Source organism: Camelus ferus, chromosome 19, assembly GCF_009834535.1.
Source record: "Camelus ferus isolate YT-003-E chromosome 19, BCGSAC_Cfer_1.0, whole genome shotgun sequence".
In the NCBI taxonomy this organism is placed as follows: Eukaryota; Metazoa; Chordata; class Mammalia; order Artiodactyla; family Camelidae; genus Camelus; species Camelus ferus.
In genome coordinates, this window is record NC_045714.1 from 8458123 (window position 1) to 8469489 (window position 11367).

The 11367-nt window shown below is 47.1% G+C and overlaps 1 protein-coding gene across 1 annotated transcript in view; it reads right to left on the reverse strand.

Moving 5' to 3' along the window:
• The window catches only part of BCAS1 (breast carcinoma amplified sequence 1), a 104248-nt gene extending 96515 nt beyond the window's left edge, over positions 1-7733 (reverse strand). The window contains exon 1 of the mRNA XM_032461404.1: positions 7713-7733. Within this exon, the coding sequence (XP_032317295.1) occupies positions 7713-7718 (6 nt within the window). The 5' untranslated portion in view covers positions 7719-7733. The remainder of the gene's footprint in view (positions 1-7712) is intronic.
• Positions 7734-11367: the final 3634 nt, after the last annotated feature.

Consider the following 11367-nt stretch of genomic DNA (forward strand, 5'->3'; position numbering starts at 1 on the left):
ACCACCTTGAAGGAGAACAAGTGTCTTAAAATAAGACAACTTGCATCCTGGCACAGGGGAAGGGTGGCCTGGACCTTCTCCAACAGGAATGGGTTTACAGAATTCTACGGATCAATTACAGTTGGAGAAGATTTGATCTCTTTGAAGTCCAGAAGACAGAAGCTTTTGCCATTCCTTAATCAGCTACCTCCTAAAGGCATTGCTCCATCTGTCCACTCATCCATCCATTCAACCATCCACTTAACCATCCATTCACCTACCTACCCACCCATCCATCCAAATACCCAACCATCCATTCACCCAGTTATCCACCCAGCCAGCCAGCCATCATCCATCCATTCAGCCAGCTGGCCATTCATCCATCCATTTATCCATCCTCCTTTTTTTTTTCAACACTTATTAAGCACTTAACACACACCAGGCTTTGTACTAAGCGTTAAGATTACAAGAGGATACAAAGATACAAAATGTATAGTTCTGTCTGGGCCACAGACTAACAGGGAGAAACGTGTATAAACTGAAAAAAAAAAAAAAGTGTTCAAACAGACGTCTGCAAAGGGGGAATATGAGACTGAGGAGGAACCATCCTATCTCAGCCTTGGATGGGGAGAAACCCTTCCTGAAGGAAGCATCTTATACATGAGTTGAATAAGAAAGTGGCATTCTTCAGGTAAAAACCAGGGTCAGGCAGGGTGGAGAAAGTTGCCTCCAGCACAGAGGGCTGCACGTGCAAAGGCCCAGCACACACAGTGCTTCTAGTAGTGAAGTGCTGGCACAGAGGCCCCAGATTTCAGGTTCTGAGGGGACCACCCAGTCTCAGTTGCCCTTCCTGGATATTCAGGTGCCTGCTTGGACTCTCCCTGCCTAAGGACTTGGATTTTCATTTGCGTTTGCTTTCTGATGTTGGCTGAATCATGGTCAATATTGTCTCAGTTTGCTTGGCACCAGGATTAAATGCTAGAATATTACTCAGAGAAACTAACCTTTAGTATTCAGCCCAGCGTACCGACCGGATCCCTGCCGAACAAGAGAACGGGCGCTTCTCCAGCTTATTTCTCTGGCACAGGGCTGCCTGCTGGTAGCATTGGTAGAATTATTTTGTCTGCACACGAATGGCATGGAGGTTCTCTCGAATCTCTGAGGTTAAACCATTACCGGGCTAGCTTTTTTTTGCATCTTCTTGGCATCCCCATTGAGGCCACGATCCTCCCCAAGCTGTTTGATGGTGAGGCTGAGGGTTGAAAACCAGTATCTCTTTCCTTCACCCTTCTGCAAAGAACACAACTTTACGAGGGAGTACACATCTCTCAGTCTGTGGGCAACTCAGAGTTGTCACTTTGAAAGTACCATGGTCCCTGACATTGATTTTATTTGCAAACTTAAGAAAAAGTGGGTTTGGAACTGGAAAGGCTCTGTGATCTTGGGCAAGTTACTTAACTTTCCTGGGCTTCAGTTTTCTCCAGTCAGAACGAGATGATGCCAGCACCCACCTCATGAAGTTTTTATGAGGATTGAACAAGTTAATATTTGAAGCACTCAGAACAGTTCCTGGCACAGGGTAAGCACAGAAATGTTTGTTAAGTGCAATAAAGAATGGTATGCGGTACGGGACAGGTGTTTCCAGCGACGGTGCAGGCGTGGCGCAGATTTGGGTGCCACCTCCCAGCTGTGTAGCCGTGGGCAGGTTACTTAATGTCTCTGGTACTCAGTTTATTTGCTGCTAAAATGGGGATAATATTGTTCCTCCCTCTGAGGATTATGCAGCGTTGAAGTGCTCTTGGCACAGCGCTGGCAAAAAATAAATGGTGGTTGTTTTGTTCAGTGATACTACTATTCGTCAACTTAAGCCCCAAGTGAGATGGCCAAGTAAAGAACTACAAAAGCAGATTTGCAGAGGCAAGCGAACACCGTGCCCCAGCAATTCCAACCTCTTACCCGTCTCCTGCATGTTTCTGAGTGTCTCCATGGACAGGGGTCTCTGCAGGGGGCAGAAGGACCTGGATTCATCCAGACAACAGTCCTGGGATGCAGGGAAGATTGGCTTTATAGTTTAACCATGGATTCTGAGTCCTGGTGACTCGCCCAAGCACTCAGTGGCAAGGATGGCATTTGAGCTCATGTCTGCATCCTGCCCAGCCCTTGGTGAGCCCCGGGCAGCCCTGGAACCAGGCAGCCCTGGGTTTGAGTCCTGTCTTTGCCATCTACCAGCTGTGTGACCGAGGGCGTGTCATTTCACGCCTGCCACCCTCAAACTCCTCATCTCTAAATATGAACAACAGTAGCTCCTCTAAGGGCAGATGGTGGAGAGCAAGTGAACCTGGGCGTGGAGAGCACGCAGCTCGTGCCTGGGGCACCGTGAGCGCTTCATCGATGTCGCAATACTTAATTTACTGTCACCATCATTACTGCTCTTGTGCTTCAGCACATTCTCAGTGCTGCCCTAAGTTTCCAAAAGAAGAGAGAGAAGAGGATTTTTGAAAACCAGGACCTGCAGTTTCCCCATCCTCTCATGTCACCTGTGATAACACATTTATGGCTGCTGATTTCCTGGGAACGTGTTTTTCTCGCCCAAGTTACAGTGTGTAAACTTTCATAAGAGGACACTGCCTTGTTTGAAAGCCAAGAATAGCTGTTTGGAGATCATGTGCTGCAAAGATCTTCTCAAGTAATTCCACACCCTCACCACCACGTTGGTTTTCTGGAGAGCAGTTTTAGAGTCTTAACAATTTCTCCTCCTAAAGGGAAAGTATGTCAGTCACTGGACCCTCCCCCGTGGGTTTTCTCCTCCTGTGACTTCGGAATCGTAGGTTCACGGCTAGAATCCAAGAGAGCCCTCCACTGGTGTATCAGTTCGGGTCAGAAGGGAATAGATGGCATGCTCAAATGAGGACAATTTAAGGGAGATTCATCTGCTGAGAGGTTCATTCCCAAGGTGCAGGTGGGGCTTAGCTGAAGAACAAGGACAGCATGGTACCAAGGGGTCCAGCAGTGGGCCCAGAAAGAAAGGGAGCGGGAGAAAGCTGGTTACTTTAAGAAGAACAGAGACTTTCTGTCCAAGGACACAGCCCGCCTGAGGTCGCCTCACTCATCTCATTTTCCCTAACTTCCTGCCTGGTATCCCCCATTGGCCAAACACAACCAGAAGCCCGGGGCACAGCACTACATCAATTGTATGTTGATACCGTCCGCCCAGACTGGCCTTGGGAGGCAGAGCGCAGGTAGAGGTGGGTGGGAAGTGGGTCAGGAGAGGCAGACAGAGAAATGCCCCAGGAGGAGCCTGGCTAGTGAGCTGCCTGGACTGGAAGGCACAGGAGAAGCTGGTCCTGGAAGACCAACTGGATCACCGACCGACTGCTAGGCTGGTGACGCAAGGTACCCGCTAAAGCTGTGTTAAGGCTTTTAAAACAAGAATGTCGTGCTGCATTTCAATCCGAGAACTACCACGTCTGTCTCAGGGATGTATATTTCAAAGCCCAGATAACAGAATGATTGACTGAAGTAAAAGAGATCTTCTGGTTTGCCTCTGGATTCACATTTCCTCCACTCCCTCTGTAAACAGACAATTCTTTTATTTGCACACACACAGCCTGCAAAACACACTGAGGACGCCCCTCGCACCTGACAGCTCACGGGAGTGGGTTATTCCGTGGTCTGTGCTCCTTTGTTCCTACCTGTTGGATTTTACATTTAGCCGGTCTCAGTGATGTTTCTCCCCAAACCTGCTTACACCAGTGGTACTTGTAAGTGATCACTGAAGTAAATAATGAGTAATTCAGTAAACTAGCAGGATCAAAATAAACAGGGTCGTTGCTTCAGTGAAAAGTAAGTTAAATTACTTTGGGGGAAGAAAAACTCAGCAAAGGATAAAAGGCGACTGCAGTCAAATTAGTTGTGAACAAGGCAACAATGAATGCGAGGGGGGAAGACAAGAACCTGGAAGGATCTATTTGTGATTTATGGTTAGCAATCTCATCATTTCCCCTGGTCCTCAATTCAAGCTAATAGCCAGGCTTTTTATATTCTTGCCTTGAGGGATTTTTTTCAAGAAGGGCAGAAGCTTCTGCTCCGAAGTCATTGGCTAAAGCCTTGGTAATTCCCTGGAATCGCCAACATCCCTTTCCTTTCATCCAAAACTTTTCTCATTCCCCTCCCCCTCTTGAACCTCAGAGTCATTTGGAAAAATTTCTTCCTTCGTCTCAACATCACCAAGGATTACTTCCCTTCTGACCATTTCTGTTTTATACCAAAATTCTTGAGGGAACTGAAATTTCCCTGGATGCCTTTGAGAAAGAGCAGCCCCCCTCTCTGCTCCCCTGGAACCCTCTTCACTTGCCATGCTCTGCTTGAGGCTTTTTCTTTCCATGCCCACCTTTCCACTAGACAGCGAGCCCCATGGGGTTTGGGGATATGTCTCAGGCACCTTGCCCTCCCCACCCTCCCACCCCCCACAGCTCAGCATCCTCAGGAACAGCATAAATGCTTGTGGAATTATCTGGAAAGTTTTTGAACTTTGGCAGAGACACAAAGGATGCTGCCTTCACAGGTAATGACATGTTACCCCAGCTCTTTAAACTTGAAGAAGCTTTGGGGGCTAAGCTTGCTGAAGATCAAGTCTGAATAAATTGGCAAAGCTAGAAAAGATCAAAACGCTGTTAGGTCAGAGAAGTTGGTACCCTGACGTTTGTTCAGATTTTTCTCATGACTTACTTCTCCTCTTTGCCTGAAGGAGTCACATATCTGTACGGAATACTCTCAGCCACAAGTAGCAGGATGTCCACCAAGAAGTGGTTTAAAACGTTAAGTACACGTATTTGTTACTTAAGAAGTACACAGATTTGCAGCCCCAAGGATGATCTGTGCTTTAATGTCATCGAGGAAAGTACGACTTGCCATTTTCCCATTGAACTATCCTTGAAATGATTTTTTTGTTTTGTTTTGGGGGGGATGGGCTATAATTAGGCTCGTTTGTTTATTTAATGGAGGTGCTGGGGATTGAACCCAGGACCTTGCGCATGCTGGGCGTGTGCCCTCCCACTGAGCCATACCCTCCCCCTTGAACTATCCTTGAAACATTGACTTTCATTCTTGGGCTATTGCACTGCATTGCTCTAGATATCACATCCTGGCACAGGAGCTTCCAAAGCAGGATATGGCATCGTCTTTGTGTGGCTCTTTTGGATACAGGGAGAAAATTATTTCCAAGACCCCCCTCACCTGCAGGCAAATCACTGGCAAGTCGTAACGTGTTGCCATATGTGGTGATTGGCTTGAAGCCAGCGTGGCTCGCTCCCTAGGGCTGGCTGCATGGCTGTCTGGAAAAATAAACAGGGTTTTGTTTGCAAAGAAGTGGGGGAACCAACAGTGTCTGCTGAAAGTTATTTGTTGCCATGGCTCATCTTAAATACTGAAATATTCACTTTTAATGGAGGAGTTTTGAAATCATGAAGTCCCTTAAGAAATCAGCCAAACTGTCTGTAATTAGTGTTTGTGCTTCCCTGAGACGTGTTTATTTGTGTCTCAAGCTCAAAGAGAGAGATTTCTAAACATTCAAAGGATAATGTTTAGGTTTTGGGGGGAGATGGAGGTGCATAGAGGGTCAGAGAAGGGAGGCCGGGGCTGGTGGTTGGAAATAGGGTAGACAGAAGGTGATCTCAATTCCAAGGAAGAGACAAGACCTGTTTTGGGAGGTTGCTGTTTTGTCATTGCCAGAGACCAGGCACACCCTTGCTCTCGTGTTCCATGGAGGGCAGCTGCTGGATGCCTATGGAATTCAGCTTCTGAGGGCGGAGGTTCTAAAAGTAGCAAAGAGGGTTAAGACCCTGAGCCTGGGGTCAGGGGCAACGTCTGGCAAGAGGAGCATCTTTGAGCCCACTTGAAGCATCTGGGTTGTGCAGATGGAAGAAAAGCAGGTCAGGATGGAGGTAATGAGCAGAAACAGCACTTGTAACTTCAAAGGGGATCCCTTGAGGCGCTGAAGTCCCAGCTCCCCATTCGGAGAATAGAGATTATAAAGTAAGTATCTCTTAGGTAGGACTGAACAATACAATATGTTTAAGTGCCTCGCATGGTGTCTGGCACAGAATAAAGTTCATAAATTATTATTATTATTTTCTAATTATATTGTATGATTATAGAAAAAAAGAAGAGACCCCAACCGGGACTAAGATTGAATTTCTCAGCCATCAAGCTAGTGATGGTTTTCAGCTGGATTTATTGGATAAAGAAGAAAAGCAGAGATGTGACAGTTCTTGAATCTGAATGCAGTGGAGCCAATTCTCATTCATCACATTAGGGAATCGATTGAGTCCCTTTGGAAATCATGCTCTCTTAGGACACAGACCTTCCCGTTCCACCGCGAATAGTGCCACTGCTGAAGTGGTCACATTTCATCCAGCCGGTTCTGTCATCCGTGCACCAAATCAGGCACATTCTGCAGTAGACTGCCTGACTCTCAATCTTCCATCTACCTGATCTATCTGGTGCTCACATGTGATGTGCACTACAGCATTATCTCATTTTATCCTCCCAAAACCCTGTGGGTGAGAACACAGGCTTTCACTTTGCTGATGGTCACTTACAACTGAGACATACATTTTTCTGTGGTGCACACACACACACACACCTGGAAAAAAATGCTCATACTTACTCTATGTGGCACATTCTACTTCAACTATGTTCTACTGCATTCTGCCCCGGTCCACTTAAAAAAAATATTTCTTGTGAGCCACGATACTGATTTTATGAATCATCAATAGAACGAATTCTTTTCCTGGGTTCACAGGCTAGAAGTTCAGAGAAGTTGAGGCAGATTACAGAAAAGGCCTGGAGAAACCCAGCCAATCAGTCAGACTGATACCCGAGCATCCACCACGATGCCTTCCACAGCGCGTCTCCCTTACGACAGCCAGCGAGAGCCCAGCGTGCGTGGTGACGGACAGCAGTCCAGCCCCGCCCTCCTGTCTGCTAGCTCAGTGGTTTTTCAGCCCTGGCTCTACCCTGAAGTTATCCAAGCTGCCCTCCCAGGGATTAAGGCTCCATAAATCCTGGGTGGGCCTGGGCAGAGGTGCTTTGCATTATTTAAAGGCTACTTGGGTAATTTTAATGCACATCCAGGGTAGGAATTGCTGTAGTGGGGAGCCCTATCAGGCTCTCACTTCTTCCCGTTTTGGTGGAGGCTCAGATCGCAGCTTTGTTAGTTTGCTGGGACATTTATAACCAGAGAAGATGAAATAACGTGTACAAGCAGAAACACAAAGCGTGTGATTAAAGCAAACGTGTGTGCAAAACAGTGTTCTCTCAATTGCAGTATTGTTTTCCTCTTTCCTCTGCAAGTATGTAATTCTACTGCACAACTGGCTGGGGGGAGAGAAAAATGGAGTGTGCCTTCCTGATTTTGACTGGAACCATCCACTCTCCCTCAACCTTCCCTCGAGGAGAAAAGAACAAAACCCCCCACTGAACGGGATTTGCAGCTTGAATCCGAATCTGCTTGAATAACTCCAGCTTTTCTGTTTGTGTAGAATTACTTCAACGCTCTGGGTCATAAGGTCCTCTTCTAAATTGAAAAGCTGCTTTATTTTTATATTTATGGCATAAAAGGCCCAAAGAATACAGTCAAATTGAATTTCCTCCTCCTGAGGAGACTGAAGAATTTATGAATTCTAAGCGGTTTTTCCGTATGAACAATTCAGTCTTGAAGCAAGAAAACTGACCTTCATGAAGCGTGGAGGAGACCCTCTTCAATTAGGTGGAGTCCATTTCCGTCTCAGGAAGCAGCGTTAAGAATTCATGTCTTGTTTGTTTTCTGATATGGGAAAAAGGATGCACTTTAACAGCATAAACTCCCAAGCCACATATTTAGAAAATAAACAAGAATGACAACCTCTTACCAATTTCAAAACTTGAAAGTGCCCTTCTACCTATTAAGTTGTGGAAAGACTTTAGAGAATCCATGAAAATGACTTTCTCTAAAGCCTCAGTGTGTCCAGCTGTTAAATGGGTGGCAAGTCCCTCTTCCACAGAAAGATCTATATCCTCAAAGAAAATGATGAAATGGACTAGCCTGGAGATCATGGCTCTTCATTTTTAAAAGATACAATGTAGTGCCTCATTAGAGCAATGATTATAGCTCATTTTAATAGCTGGCACTGATTGGATACGTGCTATGAGTGGGGCATCTTGTCAAATTCTGAATTATCCCATTTAATCCCCATAATAACTATATCAAATGGGAAATGATATTAACCCCACTGTTTAGATGACAAAACCAGGGTTCAGTGAGGTTAATAACCTGCCCCACATCACATGACCTGCAGATACCATGCCAAGAGAAGAATGGAGGTCCCAAGGCAACTGAGGACCTTGCCACTTCTCCCTAAAACATGGTGGGGTACCACTGGTGGAGATCAAGATGCTTTTAGGCTTTACACAAATGAATTCCGTGTATTCCAGATGACTGAATCAAACAACAGATTTATCAAGTGATGTCATGCACATGCTTTGACAGATCGCACTTTGAACAAAATAAATGGATTACAGGAAAAATGTTGAGTAAATAATCACCCAGGTAGCACACGTCAAGAATTTTAGTAGCTTAAAGAATTTTAATAGTTTATTTAAATGGCTAGAAAATGATTTTTTAAACGGTGGAAGAGAGAATGTGGTGGGCCTTTGATTATATTTTTTAATGAGTTAGTATGTCTAGAATCATAGTCCCCAAATGTAACCGGAGCCCCCAATTGTCCAGGAATAGGGGTTTATTCACAATTCTGCTTTTCCCACAGGACACCGTCTGGTACTTACCCTAGATGTGGGCAATTTACCCTAAGCAAACGCTGCTACAAGTGTGATATGGCTGAAGGAGCCCAGTGACCTTGCTGATCTGTCATCAAGTTGCTGTGTGACCTTAGGGAAATCACCAAACCTCTCTGTGCCCCCAGGGTGTTGTTTTCTTTTTATACAACAAAAGGGATGGACAAGTTTGGATCTGAAGCATATTCCAGGACTACATTTCTGGGAGGGGGGAGTTAATTAACCTAAAGCGTATCTATTGGGCACTTCCCCCAGCTGTTTTTTTGTAGAGGGTAGCATAGCACAGAGATTTCAAGCAGGCAACTGCGAAGGCAGGTTACCTGGTTTGAATTCCATCTCCACCACTTTTGGCTGTGCGACTTTAAGCAAGCTGTTTAAATTCCCTGCACCGCAGTTTCCGGTAGAGAGCCCGGGAGCAGCAGGGCTCCTGCACATAAATTGCCGAGGTGTGGCTGCCAGGCACGTTGCCAGTGTTAGCTACCATTTCTGTTATTTCTCTGGGCCAGGGACCGTTTAGGTGAGAATTAGGGGACTGTTCTCAACCACGCAGATCATGTTTATGCCCTAAATAAATAAAGGCGAGGAGGATAGTGGTTAGTGTCTTGCATCCTATTGTGTCTACCAAGATTAATGTGCCAGGAGCTGTTTTCCAACAGGGCGTTCAGACACCTTTTTGCACTTCCTGAGATCACCAGCAGGTGGTGGAGTTGGATTGTATTTTAGATGGTCAGGGCCCGGGGCTCCTTCAGCTGGGGGTTTTGTTAAACAATAAATACTTAACTTTTCTTCCCCCTTTATCAATACCTGGAATCATTAGCATTTGGAATAAATAACGGCTATCTTTGTCACTTAACACTATGACGTAACATAAAGTTCTGCTACTTAAGAGCACTGGTTCTCGAAATCTCAGCATCATTAGTACCACCTAGGGCACTTGATAGTCATGCAAATTCTCCAGCTGCAGCTCTGCAGGGCTGAGTCAGAAACTCGGGCCTGGGTAGGGGGCGGTTAGCCGCGCCCAGCGATCTGTGATCTGCATGCTTTTGGATAGGAGACCTCCCTGCCAGGGCAATCCCTAGAACAGCCAGGTCTCAGGTTGGACTCCAGTTGCACACGTAGGTAAAGGGGGCACGAGCCGAGTCCAGGGACCAGCGGTTTTGAACATGGGGGTTTGTTAGAAATGCAGTCTCAGGACCCGCCCAGACAAGCTGGACCAGGGTATGCTTTGTAACCAGATCCCCAAGATTCTGCACAATCGCTTTCTCTTTCTCCTTTTCACCTCCTACCCGTCGCCTGCCCTTGGCTATCCCTTTTCAGCAACAGTTCTGACTGTGAACCCCCAGAGTGCTGGCTGCCAAGGCGGGAAAGGACCAAAGAATGGAGGAGAAAAGACCTCTCCACTTCGTGTCCAGAAAGAACTTGTTAAGAATGGTGTTCCTCACCTGGAACTGAAATGCTCTCTGATTCTGCTGGCAGGGAGCCGGGGCGGTGGTGACTGCAGCGGGCAGCCGACAGTTTCTGCCCGTGTCTCACACTGGGAATCTTGAGCCACAATGTGTGTCAGAACCTTCTGGGGACTTTGTTGAGCACAGTCTCTGATTCAGGAGGTCTGGCGTGGGCCTGAGAAGTTTTAACAAGTTCCCGGTTGCTGGAGGCTGATGGTCCAGGAGCTACACTTTGAGAACCACCGACACATACTTTAGATTCTAAATCATCCTCGTGATGCTGAGGTGTGAGACTCAAGCTGCTCACAAGTGAAAACCGGTGACGTACAAAAAGAGCGGTGGACAGCGAGAAGGATGCGGGTGATCATGTAGGGTGACCTCGACTTGGGTTTCCAGACGCTGCCCCGCTGCCACCTTCTCTGTGAAGCCTTCGGACATGGATACTTCAGCCCCAAAGGGTCCTTCCCTCCTCGTGGCCTGCAGCTCAGGGCACACGCTGTCCTGTGTTGTATGTTTAGCTCCTCGGAAAGAGCAGACCCTTCCCCTGGCCCCAGGGGAATGAACTGTGATGGTTCTAAACTCTGTTTCTTCTCTGGCAATGACAGGTTGTCGCAGATCAGAGCCCCAAGGAGCAACAGGTGGCACAGTCAAAAGACAGTGGTTTAGGAGGGGTTTGCTTCAAATAGGACATTTATAGAGTTGTGAACAGATGGGGACTCCAAGGGATAGCGAAGCGATGAAGACCAGCAGCAATGGAGCTGCTACCTTCCTTAGGCGGAAGGGATCGGACGAACATCACAGAATTTAGGAGAGAATCAAGTCGGGGGGACCCTCTTGAGAGGACAAAAGTCCACAGCCAGCCTGAGGTCACGCCCAGAGAAGACACCTGGGGAACTGTCCCCGTCCCCATCACTGTGTTTTCCCCCTCCGATCTTCTGCTGCGGTGCCCCCTTGGCTGCACCAGTCAGGGAACACGGGAGCCCTGTGGCCCTCACAGGTAGTGCTTACGGGGCTCCGTAGGCTGTAGACACAGAGGATACAAAGCTGAGGGAAGCTGAAGACGTCCAGCTGACTGGGCTGGGGGTGGGCAGGAGGCCCAGCCTGGCCAGTG